General features: G+C 49.6%; 2 protein-coding genes across 2 annotated transcripts; one reads left to right on the forward strand and one right to left on the reverse strand.

The window, feature by feature from the left end:
• Positions 1-2,668: 2,668 nt before the first annotated feature.
• On the reverse strand, positions 2,669-7,224 carry CHPF2 (chondroitin polymerizing factor 2). The gene is made up of 4 exons (XM_075492077.1): positions 6,318-7,224; positions 5,092-5,656; positions 4,457-4,639; positions 2,669-4,171 (listed from the first exon to the last, which is right to left on the reverse strand). Exons 1-4 carry the CDS (start codon positions 6,590-6,592, stop codon positions 2,909-2,911), a joined length of 2,286 nt encoding a protein of 761 aa, XP_075348192.1. The 5' UTR covers positions 6,593-7,224; the 3' UTR covers positions 2,669-2,908.
• Positions 7,225-7,292: 68 nt separating this feature from the next.
• Positions 7,293-18,387, forward strand: ABCF2 (ATP binding cassette subfamily F member 2). Its single transcript, XM_075492078.1, has 15 exons — positions 7,293-7,445; positions 7,772-7,940; positions 10,394-10,606; positions 11,540-11,722; positions 12,055-12,226; positions 12,380-12,475; positions 13,625-13,727; positions 13,813-13,908; positions 14,016-14,135; positions 14,689-14,778; positions 15,016-15,126; positions 15,386-15,448; positions 15,916-16,044; positions 16,794-16,997; positions 17,771-18,387. The coding sequence occupies exons 2-15, from the start codon at positions 7,787-7,789 to the stop codon at positions 17,906-17,908; spliced, it is 1,872 nt and encodes a 623-aa protein (XP_075348193.1). The 5' UTR covers positions 7,293-7,445; positions 7,772-7,786; the 3' UTR covers positions 17,909-18,387.
• Positions 18,388-19,053: the final 666 nt, after the last annotated feature.

Raw genomic sequence — 19,053 nt, forward strand, 5'->3', positions numbered from 1 at the left:
TTTACAAGCTGTGCATCCTCTCTGGCACCATGAGGTTGTATTTCATGCATCAGAATCTCTTTTGTCTTCAGGAAGACAAACACACCAGTAGCAAGGCAAGCAGCAGCAGGGGTTCTTACACTGTCCATCTTTGCTACTGTAGTCATCCCGACTGAAAGACAGTCAGCCATTGAGATTTCTATCCAATGTGAAGCAATGTTCCAGACTTTGAACACTTCTTTTAAAGCTTTTCTAATCTTTCAGATGCTGACACGAGACCTCCACCTCATACCCCTCATGAGTACAGCAAATACAATCTCTTTCCTTAAACAGCGCTTATGCAGCCATGAATGGGATTAGACACACTCACTGGCTCATCACACCGAAATTTGCAAGTTCACATCAGGGCTTTGGCCTTTGATTTCTAGGATACTGGCTGGAAAAAAAGAAGCTGGAAAGCTGAAAGCTTTGCAGTAAAAAAGATTGGTGGGGTCCTGATGGATAACAAGTTAAACATAAGCCAGCAGTGTTTCCTTGGAGCAAAGAAGGCCAGCAGCATTCTGGGCTGCATTAGGAGGAGTGTTACCAGCAGGTCGAGGGCAGTGATCCATTTCTCTAGTCAGTGCTGGTGAGACACATCTGGAGTGCTGTGTCCAATTCTTGGCTCCCCAGTACAAGACAGACATGGACATACTGGAGCGAGTCCAGCAAAGGGCTGTGAAGATGGTTAAATAATTAGAGTGTCTGTCATAACAGATGAGGCTGTGAGAGCTGGGATTGTTTAGCCTGGAGAAGAACAGGCTCAGCGTCGCTCTTATCCATGTATATAAGTCATTGATGGGAAAGTATAAGGAAGACAGAAGCAGATGCTTCTCAGTGTCCAGTGACATGACAAGATGCAATGGGCACAAACTGAAATGCAAGAAATTCCATTTAAACATGAGAAAGAACTTTTTAACTGTAAAATTTATTACACACTGGAACAGATTGCCAGGAGAGATTGTGGAGTCTTCATCCCTGGCGATATTTAAAATGCAACTGGACACCGTCCTGATCAACCTGCTCTAGCTGACCCTTTGTGCAGGGGGGGGGGTTGAATTAGATGAACTCCAGAGGTCCCTTCTCTGTGATACAGAATAGGGAAATCTAAAACATGACCTGTTTAATTTCTAGATAAATGACTTTGCAGTTACCTGTCTTATGTATAAGTACATCTTATATCTGAATCATTCTGTATAACGGACCTGTCCTCGTTTTCTCCCACCTGGTTAACCTTTGTTATCTGCAACCTTTTACCAAGATTTTTTCCTTCAAATAATCAAATATAATGAGTGACATTTGGCCAAAAACCTGTTCCCATAGGAGCACACTGAACGCCCATACCTGGTCATTAAAAGACAGCTTTTCATCCATTTAATAGATTACATTAATGAGAACATGGACATCAGTTTGGAATAACAGCCCTTGAGAATAAGCAAACAGTTGCCTGCTTCCACTAAGATGCACATGGCAAGCAGGTGGATATACCTGATAGAAACCAGGTCCTAGAACTGTATTGAAATTGTGTGGAGCTAGGAGCAGAATCAAAAAGTATGGTGTGACTGAGGAATTTCCTGTCCCTTAGAACAGTTGCACAGGCTCACCACTTTAATAGGTGCAGGACTTAACAGGTAATCAAATTGGAGCTGAACTGTTAAATCTGCTAGCCATGCCATCTGCCCATCTGTGATAAGAAGTGACATTATCTGTTATTTTCAGGGATAATACTTTGCTCAATCTGCAGAACTGAAAGGTAGTTGTTGGAGACCTTCAGACAGTTCCTGGTTCCACTCTAGGGCATAGAGCAACCCCGTGTCATACCACGGTGCTCAGCCCAACTGAAGCAAGCTTGGTGCATGTTGAAGGGAATTTTCAATTTTTTCACCTTCCCAGATTACACAAAATGAATGTTCTGCAGTTGTGGAGGAGCTAAATATAGCAAAGTGAAAGTGCATTGAATAGCTTTGTCCAGCAGCAAACTAGACAAGCTGGTGTTTAGGCTTCCTTGAAAAATGAATGATAGAATCACAGAGTCATTTAGGTTGGAAAAGACCTTTAAGATCATAAAGTCCAACTGTTAACCTAGCACTGCCAAGTCCACCACTAAACCATGTCCCTAAGCACCACATCTACACGTCTTTTAAATACCTCCAGGGATGGCAACTCCGCCACTTCCCTGGGCAGCCTGTTCCAATGCTTGACAACCCTTTTGGTGAAGACATTTTTCCTAATACCCAATCTAAACCTCCCCTGGCACAACTTGAGGCCATTTCCTCTCGTCCTATTGCTTGTTACCTGGGAGAAGAGACTGACCCCCACCTTGGTACAACCTCCTTTCAGGTAGTTGTAGAGAGGGATAAGGTCTCCCCTGAGCTTCCTTTTCTCCAGGCTAAACAACCCCAGTTCCCTCAGCTGCTCTTCAGACTTGTGCTCTAGACCCTATGAATGAAGACACAAACACCCAGGAGGGTGCAACAACAGCACTGAGAGTAGCATAGTCGAGGTAACTTTGTTCCAGTACATAGCTCATATTCACTTTCTCTCTGCACTTCTCAGCAGAATTGCATGGCTTAAAGTAAGGTTGACTCTACAGCTTGTTTTACATCCCTCATCCCAGATGCTATAAAGTTTACAAGTAACCACATGAGTCTGCCTGGAAAGAAACTTTTATTTATTTAAAAAACAAACAAACAACCCCCCCCCAAAAAAAAAAAAAAACAAAAAAAAAAAACAGCCTCTCTCCATAGCCCATGCCTGTGCCCCAGAGCAGGGCTGGGAAAGTCTTCCTCCTCCCTTGACCTCACATGCCCTTCTCCAATGGCAAGGCTGGGAAGGGGACAGAAAGTGCCAAGTGTTAAGGTGCTGAGAAGCTCTTGATGTTTCTAGTCTCTCAAGTGCTGTTGGCCTGTTCCTGCTCGAAGAGGGCCATGGCTAAATGCGAGCGGGATGCAAGTCCTTCCAAGTTACTAAGCACACAGCGGTGGTATAACTCCTCACTAAGCCGGGGATTGCAGCTCCTCAGTGCGTATTTCTGCACTAACCCTGGCTCCACAGCCCTAAATAGGTGCAGACCAGAATAGTGGAGGAAGACATCAAATACCTCCATGCTCTCCAGCACCTCATCTCGGTCTAGTATATCAGCTGCTAGCTTGGTACGTGCTGTCATATAGTCAGAGTTATAAAAACAGGCCTCAGCAAATGAATGTCTGTCAAAATGCCCATCCCTCAGGAAGTCAGTGCTGGAGGAAGCAGTCTGCTCACCACGGTACACCAATGCAGGGTTGAACTCTTGGAAATGCACTGGGAAAAAGACCTGCCAATTGCTGATAGTATTCATGCGGCAGCGGTTCAGGAACTCCATGTTGATTTCTGTCCAGACACTGGCCAAGAAGAACAGTGTATCCACAGGGTGCTTCTTTGAGACTATATCCATGAGTTTCACTTGTGATGGCACCTCAGTTTTAACACTAATCCAGGGGATTTTAACTTCTGCATAGCGTTTCTCCAGCTCTCCTACCATGGCTTTGACTCCAGCAAAAACATCCACCTGACTGACTCGCTGGGCATCATAGGGATGGTAGATGAAAAGCAAAGTCAGCAAAGCATTATCATGTGTGTCCAGTGTGTTCATAGCAAACATATCCAGGAAGTTTGCCACAAAATCCAGGTCCTGCACTGTCAAGGGAAGCACCAGTTGCACCCGTGTGGCCTCTGTCACATATGGCATGGGAATAATTTCCACCTTACTTAAGGGCCGCACCAAGCTCACTCGTTTGGCCAGAACATGACTGTGGCCTTTTTGGGTCACTGCCTCCAGCAGTAGGTCCAGTGTATATTCCATGCCCCGTGTCGGGTCAAAACGCCGATAGCCGTTCAGCAACTGCCGCTTGCTGAAGCGGAGCAGAGGCTGGTAGCGACTGTTAAGTTGCGCAAGTGCTGACTCAATGATTTCACTGACATCTGCTTTGCTGGCTCCAGAGAGCTCACACTTGGGGGAGCCATCAGGACAGGAGAAGAGGTGCTGCTCAGTGAAGTAGTCCCAGCTGATTACCTCAAAACGTGACTTTGGAAGAAATGGGGCATTAATGCCCACAGGCCATGTCAAGCCTGCCTCACCTGCAGGGGTCAATGATGTCAGGTTCCTGATCTGCATCTGTGCAAAGAGAGAACGCATACTGATCCCTACCACTTTCTCAAAGAGGTCCAGTCCATCTCCCACCCAAGCCTGCTTCACCACCTAGAACTGTATCTTGGTAGTATCACACCAGCAGTTTGGGATAACCTGGTGTCAGAAGTGCTATTTCTGAGACGCAGGACTATATCCTGTGTCCGGCTGATGGTCACCTACAAACAGAAGCAATAATCTTCCTTCACTGTGTTTAAAGAAAAGGAAACCTGTTTGGTTGAGGAGTTTTTGCAGATATCCCTCACCACATACCTGCAGGTCCTGGATCTCCTGGTAGGCTCTGTCCAGCTGGATCCTGCTGAAGTGCTTATGCAGCCGGTACATCAGAGTCATGTCGGAAACAGGGTGCACAGCAAGAGCTGCTTGGAACTCCTCTTCTTCCTCCTTCTCTGGCTCAGTATTTTTGGCCAATTCATAGGTGTGATAATGCTGGCCCTGAAGTGGACAAGAGCCATAAAGACTGGCATGGAGCTCGAGTTCACAGAGAAGCCTTCCCTCACCCCAGACATGCATTTGGCCCTCTGTCCATGCTGACTGCAGTACCCAGAGATGAAAATAAAAGAGTTGTCCCCACCTGCCCTACCACCTATACTACATGTCCACTTGCTTCTTGGTACCAATGTGCCCTTTATCCAACCTCCAAAAACCTGTGGATCAGCATCTGCTAGTAGGCTGAAAATTAAATCCTGTATGTGCTCTCATCCCCAACGTCTCAGCTTTGATTATGGGCCTCTCCCCAGTGCTGCCACACCACACAGCCCTTTCCTCCTCTGTAACTCACAGCAGAGGTTCACAGAAAAGTCCCTGTGTTATGCAGCAGGGAACTAGTAAGAGCATGGGGTCTGTCAGGCTTAGCTAACACAAAACCCTGAGAAAGGAGGTAGTACCTGGAGCTGGGAAACACAAGCAATGCCAAGGAAATCGATGATGCAACGTCCCAGCCACTCATCTGGCCGCACACTAAGGATCTCATTGCGACAGCTGTCCAGGTGCGGATGGAGCTTAAGCAGCAGACTGCGGGAGATCAGGTAGCCAAAGCCACCATGACAATAGCGGGCCTGCTCATCCCCCCCGATAAACTCCTCTGCTCGTCCCAAGTAGACATCTTGGTTAATACTTAGGTGCGTCACCAGAGCCTTGACCTGTTCGGCCTGGGCATAGGTGTCATCCTGCATGATGTAGAACCAGTCATAGTCAGAACCAAAATGCTGATGGATATAGTGCATGGTCTCATACATGAGCCAAATGGGACGCTCATCCCCATGGGCCACCAGCACCATGCCATGAGGCACCTTGGCACTGCGCAACCCTGTAAAGTACAGCAGGCGTGGGAAGTGATGGGCTACCGTCTTGTTCACTGCCACTGCCAACGTATTCAGGGTAGCCTTGGAGGTCAGCACAGCCACAAACAGTCTTTCATGGAATCCCAATTCTGTCTGGATGTAGCGAGTTCTGCAAAGGAAGGACATACCCACATGACAAACAGCTGGATGACAAAAATCAAAGGGTTATGGTAACTTGGGATAAGTCTTTATCTGCTGGAGTCTACCAATGGTGAAACAGTTAAGTCTAAAGGTAGAGCTTTAAGAAAAGATTCACTAGTAAAAATCCCATTTTGTAAAAATACTTGCTTCCTTCAAGGAAACTACAATCTCACATCATTTATCCGAGCTAGGAAACTGTACTAGTGTAAGTAACAAAAAAAAAACCCTACCAAACCAAAAAAACCAGAGCTAACTACTTGCAAGTTACATACATTATTATTAATTGCTCAAAATTTTCCTAATGAATAGACTGTCTAAAAGAGTTTTGAAGAATAATTTAACATGTTCCATAAGTCACAAGTAATAAAAGAAGAAATATTCTCAATCTTCTTGGGTGTTTTTGTTGCCTTTTTTTTTTAAATTAACTTCTTAGACACTTCTCTTGCACCCCTTTAAGGTAACAATCTTAGCCATTGTCTTGTTGCATCATGCTGTTACTACATAAGGTATTTCAAATATCACATTCCACCTTGAACCTGGTAACTCACTGGAAGATTTAGAACCCTAAATACCATTCATATGTGATTATTTTCCTTGACGGAAAGCCTGGCCAAAAGAACAGATTTTACCTGAGCACTTTTTTGTAAGGCTTGTTGGGGTCTCTGTAGTACGGAACAATCCTAGGCCTGAAGTCCTCGTGGCCCGGGCCTGGCCCTCCATCCGCTGCCTCCAGACGCGCTCCGCCGGCGAAAGGCCCAGGACGGCCCGCTGCCCCCAGGCACTGGTCCTCGCCTCCGCTCTGGCTCCAGGAGGCACGCAGCAGGCTCAGGCTGCAGCCAAGGGAGAGGCCCAGGACGAGCGGCAGCACGGGCCGCAGCGCAGCCAGCAGCGCAGCCAGGCGCATGGCGGCGCTGGAGCCAGCGGAGCCCCGGCGGGGCGACGTCCAGCCGCGGGGCAGTCCGGTACGGTCCGGGCGGGAGGTGGCGGCCGCAGGCCCGCTACGTTCGGGGCGGGCTCACGGGGCCGCTCCGGCGCTCGGGGAGCCGGCGGCCGCGGGACATCGCCGGCGCGGGGCACTCGGGCGGCACGGGGCGGGCAGCGGCGGGGCCTGCGGGACAGCGGGCCGGCAAGAGCGCGGTAGCCCCCGCGGGGCCGCGTACCGGCCCCCGACGCTAGCCCGCGTGGGTCAGCAGCCCCGGGGCTCTCTCACCTGCAGGCAGGGCGGCCCTTCTGCGCGCAGGCCGGTGGCAGGACCGAGGGCGGCCCGAAGCTCCGTGCCGGGGGCGCGGGGGAAGACAGCGGCTCCCGCCCGGCCGCGCTCCCGCCGCTGCCACCTCAGCCGCCACATCGCGACCCTCACGCGCTTCCGCTTCCCCTTTTCTCTCTATGGTGCACCGGCGGCCACTCTACCTGGTGGCGCCGTCGCCTCTATGGTACCGCGAGCCACCGCCCCCCGCGCGCTCACGTCGCGCGCCGGACCCTGCCCGCGGCGGGCTCGCCGTGCGCCGGGGGTGGGGCCTGGGGCCAGTCCCGGCGCGAGCAGCGCGGTGCACGCCGGGACGCGCAGTGCCCGGGAGCCGGCGGCGCGCTCCGGCCCAGCCGGCGGAGGGAGCGCGAACTCCACTTCCCAGAGCCGCGCGGCCGCCCGGTGCGGGTGACGCTTCGCGCTCCGATTGGCCCCTGTTCCGGGGGGGGTGGGGCGTGCGCACGCGGTAGCAGCTGTCCTGTTGCGACAGAAGGAAAGCGCGGACCAGCCGGTGCGGGCCGGGCGGGCGGCGCGGGTTGGGCCTGGCGGCGCGGCGCGGCGGAGCAGGCGGCGGCGGCGGAGGAGGAGGAGGAGGAGGAGGAGGAGGAGGAGGAGGAGGAGGAGGAGGAGGAGTGGGACGGACTGGGTTGGGCAGCGCGGCGCGGGCAGCCTAGCGGGCGGGCGGGCGTGGAGCCCTCGGCCGGGCCCGGCGGCGCCGCGTGCTCCGGGCCGGGGCGGGCGGAGCGCGGGGCCGCCGAGGCGGGGAACTGGGGCGGGGCGGCCCGGTGCGGGCCGGATCGGCGCGCCCTAACGGCGCCTGTCGCACCTCTGCCGCAGCCCCTCCGCCGCGCCATGCCCTCGGACCTGGCCAAGAAGAAGGCGGCCAAGAAGAAGGAGGCGGCCAAGGCCCGGCAGCGGCCGCGCCGGGCCCCGGAGGAAAACGGCGATGCCGGGACGGAGCCGCAGGAGGTCCGTCCCCCGGAGGCCAACGGAACGTCGCTGCCAGGTGAGACACGGCCCCGCCGTAATGCCAGTCCCGCTGCGCCGGCAGGTGCCTGACTTGTGTCCGTGCGCCCCGCGGGGGACAGTGCTGCAGGTGGTCCGGTGCACCCGACTGGGTGCCCTCGGTGGGGGTCAGCCTGGCAGCCCCATGTGTTCCGGTGCAGGGAGTGTCCAGCCAGGGCCTGTTCATGGACAGGACTGTACACATTCGGTTGTGCCCTCGGCTTAGTGAACTGGGACATGTGTTCCTCTTCAGATGAAATACCTCGCGGGCATGGGCTTGTGCTGAGCCGGGCCAGCTGCAGTGTCTACCATTAGGGCCACTCTCTCTCCTGTGAGCCAGCAGGACACCTACAGCAATTTGTGGTGGCTCTCCATAAACTGCACAGGTGAAGGATTCCCTTGGCCCTCTCTTGAGGCTTGCAGAGTAAAGATAGATGATGCTGATGGGGTCTTTTCCCTCTCAAACAGATACTGTCCCGCTCTTCTGGTATTTGATGCCCAGACCTGTTTGGTTTTTTTGTTTTGTTTTGTTTTTTCCTGCTGCAGGAACCACTGTAGTGTCTGAATTCTTACTGTTCTTGCTGATATTGCTATGACCCTCTGTTCATCTGTTTCTCTGGGACATATCTCGTTTGCAGAAACTAAGAGCCTGGCTATCTTAATGAAAGAGACTTTGTCAATAAAGAGCTGTTGACCTCCCTAAAGGAAATAGGCAAGGTAAAGCTTACAGAGAGAGAGTTTATTTTTTGTCCTTACTTTAGCCCACCTGGTAACCCACAGGCTGTTGGGCACACAAGTTTTTTTCAGGCTCAGGCCACAGTGCGCTGTTTTAAGAGGCACTCTGCGTGTGACACAGAGACCTAGGGCAGCCACAGGCACGGGGGTCAGGAGGGCAGGGCGAAGGGGCTGGTCTCCCGAGGAGCCCGCTCCTTGCCAGTGCCCCCGCGGTCCCCACGCAAGCTCTTGAGCGCTGGTGCTGGCGGCATCTGCGCCTGGCGGCCGGGCTGGTGGGCTCGGAGCACAGGCAAGGCGCTGCCAATGCCCGAACGCGACTTCGGCCCGGTCACCGCAGCCTGGCGCTGACGCGGGCGGCTCGGGTGTCCGCCGCGGCGGGGCGACCCTGGGGCCGGGCCCGGCCCGGCGCCGCCGGCTCCGGGCGGGGACTCGGCGCCCGCCCGGACCGAGCCGGCCAACCGCCGTCCGCTCCCACTGCTCATTTGCGTACCGCCTTCCTATTGGTGAAGCCTGGGGAGCCGCGGCAGGGGTGGCGGGGCCGGGCCGTGGGCTCTCCGCGTCCCGTGTCCCCCCCCCCCCGCCCCGGTCTCCTCCGGGACCGGGCTGCTCTGCGGGGAGCGCTCCGCCTGCAGCTGCGAGCGGCACTGTGGAGGGTAGTACAGGCAGGGCCGGCGCCGGTGGCTCAGGTTGCTGAAGAGCAGAGGTGGTGAGCAGGCGTTGGGAGTCAAGGGGAGGCTGGTAAAGTAGTGCAGACATCAGAGGGCAGGTTATGTGCGTTGGGTATGTGCATATTTCTTATTGGCAGTTCCCTGTGAAATAATTGCACATCAAGGATGTGCCTTGCCCCTCTTTTCGCTCACCTGGTTTGCTTGTTAATGTAGCTGGTCTACTTGCACTGCCCGTGCTTTCAAAGGGTGTCCTGTGTCAGTGCAGTTGACATTTTTTGCTCCTTTTTGGCTAAGGCACATTTCCCTTGGTAATAATAGTGATTTTGCTGAGTGAGTGATTTTGCCAGGAATGCTAGATGTTGACAGCCAGGGTGCTATCCCTCAGTGGCCTGAACACCAGGTTTCTGCTCTGTGCAGCTGGAGTATTGCTGAGATCCTTAGTGCCATTTTCTTCTTCAAATGGCAGTGTCTCACCAAGGAGTGAAAACTGGACTGTAACTCAGGGCTGCAACAGAAGATCAGTGCAACAGGAAAGATTTGCTTATACTGATTTGCTTATACTGAGGAAAGGAAGAGGAGGGCATGCATATGGACATATTAACTTCTCAAAAAATTGGTAGGGCTTATTCCAATGCTGCTGCTTCTTTCCTCCTCTCAGCTTTCCCTTCATTTATTTTCTAGCCAAGTTCTCTTTTGGCCAGCCCTTTCCTTAAGCTTGCAAGCGATACTTCGTAAGTTCTCTTCCCACCCCAGTCCTTCTTGCAGTGAGGGTTAATCCCATCATACTTGGACAACAGGCTAACTGTTCTGGCTGCTCGCTTAGTTCTAATGGTCAGATTTGATTTAGAGAGCAGATGAAAGTTCCTGTTAGACCATATATATCCATCTGCTAAGCTGAAAAGCTGAGTGTCATTGCATCTGGGCCTCAACATTTCTGTAGAAATGGGGATGTGAGAATTGTTTTTGTGGTCCTGGGCCTATTGGTACAGGGGCTTATGGCTTCCCTTGTATTTGTAAATCAGTAACACTTCTGGTCTGTCTCTGCATATAGAGGTGGATGCTCTTACAAAGGAGCTGGAGGACTTTGAATTAAAGAAAGCTGCTGCCCGTGCTGTGACAGGAGTGCTGGCCTCCCATCCCAACAGCACTGATGTGCACATCATTAACCTCTCGCTGACCTTCCATGGCCAGGAGCTGCTGAGTGATACAAAACTCGAGCTGAACTCCGGGAGGCGCTACGGCCTGATTGGACTCAATGGGATTGGTAAGCTGTGGGGCACAGTGACGTGGGCTTCTTGGAGCTTGGTGAAGATTCTGTGCTGCTGAGAAGCTGGACAGATGCAGGTGGTAAATGCTGGAAACCGGAAAGAAGGCTGTTAGACAGACATGGCTGGGACACGGCACTTTCCGTTCTCCCATCTCTCCACCCAGAAAGAGGACTTGCTAGGATTGCTGGTAGAAGTATGAGGTTGCATTCTGGCTTTGGACTGTGCATTTGAACTTGTTTCTGTGGAGAGTTGGACGAGATGTCTGGGATCTGTGAATCTGTTTGATTCTGGTTTGCAGGATTTGTTTAGCAGTGTCAGTAAACCCAATGCTGACGCTATTGGTTGAAGAACTTGCACAGTATGGAAGAGTAGGGAGTTTGTAGTTTGGCCTGAATGGGAAAACAACTGTACAGTCCCTGGAGAAGGTGACACTCTACATGGGGAGATGCAGAATATGGGTGTAATTGAAGAAGAGCTAGTAAGAGTGACCAGCTGGTTTAACTTTCAGGAAAACACTTAGGTTCTCTAGTGATGAGTGCATTACTTTCCTCTGTGTTAGAAGTCTTTAGAGTCTGGGTCCTGGTAACAGATGTCAGACCTGGTTAGACAGCAGGAAGTATACAGCAGAGATAAAGTTCCCTAAATCCAGGCAAGGGCTGAACTGCAGTGGTTTCCAAAGAGCTTCTTCATGTCTCAATCCTGTCCTTGGGGTGGTGAGCCTTAGCTGGGAGGGCAGCCTGTTGCAGTGAGACAGTAGGCTCTGCTGTGTCTCTCATTCTTCTGGTCTCTTGGGCAAGAAATTCCTAAGGATTTTCTGGGGTTGGAAAGGGAGGGAATCAATGGGATCTGACTGCATCTTGTCCATTTCTCTGTGACATTGTATCTCACTGAATCCAACAATTAATTGTGGAGTGTCTGTCTGCACACAGGGAAATCCATGCTTTTGTCAGCTATTGGGAAACGAGAAGTGCCCATCCCAGAGCATATTGACATCTATCACCTGACCCGAGAGATGCCTCCCAGTGACAAGACCCCTCTACAGTGTGTGATGGAGGTGGATACAGAGAGGGCCATGTTAGAACGAGAGGCAGAACGTCTGGCTCATGAAGATGGTAAAACTTCTTGGAGTCCCTGTGGACAAGGGACATTTCCTCCATTTCCCTCCCCACCGAAGAAAAGGTCTTATTTGGGTTCCTTGGCAGAGTTTTTACATGTTACGGTACCTATTTCCCCCAGCTGCCCTGTACTAGTTGAAAAGTCCTGTGGGATTACACTTCTTTGGATGAAGTTATTCCATGCAGCTTCTTAAGAAGTGTCTTAGGCTTGGGAATGGAGGGGGCTGAGTAGTGGTAAAGCAGATGGACTATGAGCTTTCCCAGCTGTATAGAGGTGCAGCTGAGCGCCTTTTATTAGTAGAAGTGCTGACAGGCAAGCTCTCTTTCAGCGGAGTGTGAGAAACTCTTGGAGTTATATGAACGTCTGGAGGAGCTGGATGCTGACAAGGCAGAAGCACGGGCCTCACGTATCCTTCACGGCTTGGGGTTCACACCAGCCATGCAGAGGAAGAAGCTGAAGGACTTTAGTGGTGGCTGGCGAATGAGGGTGGCTCTTGCTAGGTGAGTGGTATACTGCCTGCTGCCTCCTGGGAGAATGCCTGCCTGCTCCTGACTCTGCAGAGCCACATACACAGTTCTAAGAACTCAGAGCAGAGCTGAGAGGCTTTGGGTTACCTGCATTTACTTACATTGTCATCTCCCCTCTCCTTTCAGGGCCCTCTTCATTCGGCCTTTCATGCTGCTGCTAGATGAGCCTACAAACCACCTTGACCTGGATGCCTGTGTGTGGTTGGAAGAAGAGCTGAAAACGTAAGCATGAAGGAGTTTGCTGCTTCTATGAGTTGTGCTTTTCTGCTGGAACATCTTGTCAGCACATGAGCAAGTGCTACAGGAATAACTTTCTATAGTTCTTGTGGCTACATAACTATATTGCAGTACCAGTGACACCTTCTTGTTCTTGCTGCTACACTTGTCTACGGAAGGGTTCTTGATACAAGGGTAATGAATTCAAGACAAGACCCCATCTCTCCCTCACTGAAGAAATGAGAAATGCTGGTTTGTACTCCCTGGTTAAAGCTACTTCCTTGAAAGCCAGGAGCAGCCCTGGCAGCCTGTGTACCAGCACCATGTGCTGTACCAGTAGCGTGAGCTTTCCAGACCTGGCTTCCAGCTCATCTTTCTGCATATTGTTCCTCTGTTTTCACAGAACTGTAGTATCTGAGTGTGTCAGTTTCATCTTGTTTTAGTATGTTGGGTTTTTTTGTTTGACTGTTTTTTTTAAACAAAGGTAAAATGTTAAGGCTTAAAGCAAAAAGCTTAGGAATAGTTATGAGGCTTAGGTTATCTGGGATGTGCATTAAAAGGACTGTATTGTGAGAAGGGCTTTTCATTTGCAGAGGTTTTCCCATCAGCTTTGTCAGTTGAACTCTTTGCATACTTGCTTTAGAAGTCAGATGTTTTAGGAAGGTAATTTGACCCTCTCTCTTTTTGGGAGGCTTTAACCAGTCCTTTTACATTTTACAGTCAGGCATAGTGTACCTAACGGATGGTAGTCTGTACCAAGGTGAAAGCAATGGTTGAAACTTCTTAGAGGTGTGATGACAGTGGAGTCAGTTGCATCAGTACCACTAGTCATCTACCACATGGGTAGCCAGCTCTTAACCCTGTGAAGTGTGAACCCTGTGAACCCTCTTCACTTGTGAAGACAGGTGAAGACTGTCTTATGATGAAGAGTGTTTTAATACAATGAAAGGTGTTTGCAGTATTTGCTTACTGCAGCAGGTTGTAGCTGCTTTACTCCATATTTCCCAAAGCATCTCCAAGGCTGTTATCTTTTTTTTCCTAATCCGATTGTAGGCAAGAGAGATCTGGTGCATGTAAATGCTTTGTCACCATTAGGGCCAACGAGCAAGAATTCTTTTCCTAGCTTAGTCTCAAATGACTTATGTGGTGTCACAGGTTCAAGCGGATCCTTGTGCTGATATCCCACTCCCAGGACTTCTTGAACGGTGTCTGCACCAACATAATCCACATGCACAACCGCAAACTGAAGTACTACACGGTGAGTAAATGGTGCCCTGTGCAACCGGCAAAAGCAGAGGAGCTGTTCCCTGGGGTATGTCTGATGTTCTGTGGTCTGTTTCTAGGGAAATTATGATCAGTATGTAAAGACTCGCTTGGAACTAGAAGAAAATCAAATGAAGCGATTCCACTGGGAGCAAGATCAGATTGCTCATATGAAGGTATGTGCCTAGTTGAATGAAAATCTTTCTGCCTATGCAGGTGGGTGTCCCTGCACCTCCTCAACCTTGTTATTGTAGGTTTCGGCTAACTCTGTGTTTTGTTGCAGAATTACATTGCACGATTTGGTCATGGTAGTGCAAAGCTGGCCAGGCAAGCCCAGAGCAAGGAGAAGACCCTTCAAAAAATGATGGCTTCTGGCTTGACAGAGAGAGTTGTGAATGATAAGGTAGGATCAGACATGGGATTGCATCTAGAGATCGGTATTGGAAACATGGGCTAGATAAGTAGAACAGTGTTTAGCTGACAGCAGGAATGGCTGACACAGCTGGGAGCAAGAATGGTATACTCTTCCTGATGCCAAGGATGACTGTAATGAAGATAGTGTAATGCTGAAGAGTGGAAAGAGGAGGAGTAATTTTCTAGGGGAGAGAAGGGGATTTGTCATATCAATAAGGCTATTTTGCAGACACAGAGATCAGAAATGAATGTCTAAGGGTTGGAGAAGATGGGGGAGGATGCTCAGAGCAACTCCTACTTGTTTGAAGAGTTTACTCCCACATTTGCTTCAAGGGAAAAGAAATAGGGACTCATTAGCCAGCAGATGAGCTTGCAACCAACTGATCAGAATAAATCTGTGAGTTGCTAGAGGGGCTCATAAAAAGTCGCAGTCTGGTGCCCTGGTTTACAGATGATGCCTGTAGTGAGGCATGCTTATACCAGAATAACTGGGTTGTCTTGTGCTCCAGGGTATCTAACAAGTGGATATTCTGTGTTAACAGACTTTGTCATTCTATTTCCCGCCCTGTGGGAAAATCCCCCCTCCTGTCATCATGGTGCAGAATGTCAGCTTCAAATACACCAAGGATGGGGTGAGTATGGGGAGTGTGCATGGGTTGTATGGAGATTACTTGTATCCCTGCCTTGTTTGGGAGTGTGAGGCTTTTGGCTAAGCTTTCTGATCAGGCTGCAGCGTATGACTAGTGAATCAAACTTCTTAGCAGTGTTAATGCTAAGTCTGCTGAGGACAGAGTATTACAGGTGCAGCATGGAGATTCTGGGTAGTAGTGGAAAGGCATAATATGTGTCATGATATTTGTGGTTTGCAGCCATGGATCTATAATAACCTGGAGTTTGGGATTGACCTGGATACCCGTGTAGCTCTTGTTGGACCCAATGGAGCTGGAAAGTCAACACTGCTGAAACTGCTCACAGGAGAGGTATGCTCCCTACATTGTCTGCCTTGTTCTGGACCTTTATTCTTGGGGTAATCTTCAGCGAAGCTGCATTTATTTGCCAGAGCACCCCAATCAGGCCTTGGAAATCCTAAGGTCTTGCTGCAATATAGGGCTTTTTCTCTCATGTCATCTGTTCAGGCTGCCTCCTCTGTGCCAGAGTGGAGATGGCTGGATTCTGTATTTCTGGCATACAGCAAAACAAGGGATTTCCTGGTGAAATGCTTTTATCTTCTCTTTCTAGCTGCTGCCCACAGATGGGATGATTCGCAAGCACTCGCACGTGAAGATCGGTAGATACCACCAGGTACTCCCTACAGCAGCCACCGGGATGTGAAATGCTAAGGAAAAAGCTGTCAGGAATGAGGAATCTTGCCCCTCTATTTCTGCTTCTAAAGCCCCTCTCACTGCTGCCTTCTGAGCCTGGAGATGGGGGAAGGAACTGTTCCATTGGCTGAACGGGCTCTAGCAAATGTTCTTACCCTGAAAAGAGGCTTGCTGTGGTCCTTTCTGTTTAGCCTCTCACCTTTAATGGGAGAGATGGTTGCCTTGTGCTTGGTGGTGGACAAGCCTGCTATTCTGAAGCAGCATTCCTGCTCCTGAAATGGAGACTCCTTCCATAATAGTTCAGCACAGTGGCTATACTGTGAGTGGGGTTATTGGCTCTTGCGTTCTGCTGCTCAGCTGGTACCAGAGGGGCATAAGGGGGGAAGTACTTTTGGCCATGAAATGGGTGGCCTGCACAGCCTGAAGCTGACTGTTCTTCTCTGTCAGCACTTGCAAGAGCAGTTGGACTTAGACCTCTCACCCCTGGAGTACATGCTGAAATGCTACCCAGAGATCAAGGAGAAGGAGGAGATGAGAAAAATCATTGGCAGATATGGTCTGACAGGGAAGCAGCAGGTGAGTATGAGCTGTTGAGGTTTGCTTTTTGCTCATTAGGGAAGTAGAGCTGCTGCATTTTCTGTTGCTCTACTGATATCTGACAGTGTGATGCAGTATGCAGCATGGCACACCACAGCACCAAAATGCTTTTTCCATCTCTGTCTTTGAAATTGGAGAGAAAAATAATTCATGGCTCATAGGAACTTTCTTTGCATTGCAGCAATACGTGGGTTGGAATGGGTGACCTCCTCAGAATCTGGGTGAAGAGAAGAGAAGTTGTGGCATAGTGCTAGACTCAAGCATATTTCAATTGTAACTTGAACTGGTTTGCTTATCTCTTATTTCTGAGATGAATACCAGGCAGAAATGCTAAACACATTCTCACACACATGACAGGAGTTGTCCTCCTCACTGCAGTTCAACGTTGATTTTTTACATTGTTCTTCCCCATTTGTCACTCCAGAAGTTGACAGTAGTTTTATGGTTGTGTCAGGATGCAGTGAACACTAGTCAGACCTCAGTTAACTATTCTTTGGAACATTTAACACAAGCTGGGTCTCGCTATGGACGCTCCTTCTTCAGAAGCCCCTGGAATTCCCTTGTTCTGCTGGTGAGAGAAGCTTAGTCTAGATATAAGACTGACTAAACTTTGTCCTCTTATGTCATGTAGCTGTTGGAAACACAGTGTGAGATCTGAATATTTTGTGGTCAGGGCGGCAGTCTGTAAGTTTCCCTGCAGAGCTGCGAACAGTGTCTGTGTTTGTCAGGTGAGCCCCATTAGGAACCTCTCTGATGGGCAGAAGTGCCGTGTGTGCTTTGCGTGGCTGGCCTGGCAGAATCCTCACATGCTTTTCCTGGATGAGCCCACCAACCACTTGGACATAGAAACAATAGATGCTCTGGCAGATGCTATCAATGAATTTGAAGGAGGAATGATGCTCGTCAGCCATGACTTCAGACTCATCCAACAGGTAAGAAAAATAGTGAATTTTCTCAGAGCACCTTTCTAACACTTTAAGTAATTAAAACAAGGTGTTTTCAACTGACTGGCTCTTACTCATCCCAAAAAGATGTGTGAGTGAAAAAAAAAAAAACTCACTGGACATGATTCCCTTGCCGTGGTCATGTGAAACAATTACTGAGCTAGCCTAGGAAAACATTAGGTACTTGAATAGAAAAAGAAAAAACCAAAACCCTAGAAGTGAAGAATAAGTTAAATGGAAATCATGACACACTGTGGAGGCCTTAACTAGTTTTTTGGGTTTTTTTTAAATTATACTGGAGTAGTTCTAGCACAGTTCTTTATGACTCAGTCTGCACAGGCAAAGGAAATTGCACCACATACACACAAATGTCAAGTGCTGATTTATCAGCTATAGCTTTGTCTGCAAGTTCAGGTATAATTTTATCTTTCAGTGCATTATATCCAAGTAGTTCAGGTCAAGAACTACTTTCTTCAATTCCCAATTTAGCAAGAAAGGCTTTCCTTCTTAGTCCATGTACAAAAAAAGAAATGTTGAGGGATCAAGGATTTTTAGTTCTAAAATCTTGTATAAATTACATAGAAAACACCAGGTAAGATACTTCGCTGCAGATATTTTTCTTGGTAGCTGAAGTGTGAAAGCTATTAAACTCTTTTATTACCAGACTTCAGAGAGTAGATTTTGGTTAATTATATAATTTTACTAAAATTATAAAATGCTGTACTGTAAACTTCTCCTCCTCCTTGTGTGCTTGCTTTCAGGTTGCACAGGAGATCTGGGTCTGTGAGAAGCAGACAATCACAAAGTGGCAAGGCGACATCCTCGCCTACAAGGAACATCTCAAGTCAAAGCTGGTGGATGAGGATCCGCAGCTCACCAAAAAGACCCACAATGTGTGAGCTCTAGAGCAGTCGGTCAGGTGCTCTCTATGGAGACTGACAGTGGCCAATGTGACTCACTCAGCTGCCGACTGGAATGGGACTCTGCTGCTATCTCTGTGGCTGTGTTCTAGGATTGCTGCAATACTGCTTCCCCTTGACTTGCCTTGCACCTCTATATCTGGACAGATCTCTTCTCTCCTGATCTGGCTATGTTTGGGCAACCATTTGCATATTTAGATGACGTCCCATCTGAGCCAGGCCTTGGAATCTAATGGTCTGGGGTCATGGCAGTGGCAGTTAAGGTGTCTGAGCTGCAGGGATACAGAAGTGGAGACCCCAAGCCCACCTTCTCCTGCCTCTTCCTTCCCCATTTCTGCTTCAGTTTAGACACTTCACTTCAAACTCCTCTGGCCTTGGTTTGTTTTTAACTATTATTTAACAGTGTAATAAACAGATCTGCCTGAGAATCCATCAGTCAATAAAGAGGGAAGAACAGTCTTGTCTTGTTTTCTGAGCTGTAGTAGTTATTACTAGAATTACAGAATTGGTAAGACCTTTAAGATCAAGTCCAACCACTCACCTAGCACTGCCAAGTCCACCACTAAAACACACCTACATGGCTTTTAAATACCTCCAGGGATGGGGACTCCGCCACTTCCCTGGGCAGCCTGTTCCAATGCTTGACAACCCTTTTGGTGAAGAAATTGTTCCTAATATCCAGTCTAACCCTCCCCTGGTGCAACTTGAGGCCATTTCCTCTCATCCTATGGCTTGTTACCTGGGAGAAGAGACCAACCCCCACCTCGCTACAACCTCCTTTCAGGTAGCTGTAGAGAGCTATAAGGTCTCCCCTCAGCCTCCTTTTCTCCAGGCTAAACAACCCCAGTTCCCTCAGCCATTCCTCATCAGACTTGTGCTCCAGATCCTTCACCAACTTCCTTGCCCTTCTCTGGACATGCTCAAGCACCTCAATGTCTTTCTTGTAGCAAGGGGCCCAAAACCAAACACCGTATTGGAGGTGCGGCCTCACCAGTGCCGAGTACAGGGGCACAATCACTGCCCTAGTCCTGCTGGCCACACTATTTCTGATACAAGCCAGGATGCCATTGGCTTTCTTGGCCACCTGGGCACACTGCTGGCTCATGTTCAGCCGGCTGTCAATG

Source organism: Mycteria americana, chromosome 2 (genome assembly GCF_035582795.1).
Source record: "Mycteria americana isolate JAX WOST 10 ecotype Jacksonville Zoo and Gardens chromosome 2, USCA_MyAme_1.0, whole genome shotgun sequence".
Taxonomy (NCBI): Eukaryota; Metazoa; Chordata; class Aves; order Ciconiiformes; family Ciconiidae; genus Mycteria; species Mycteria americana.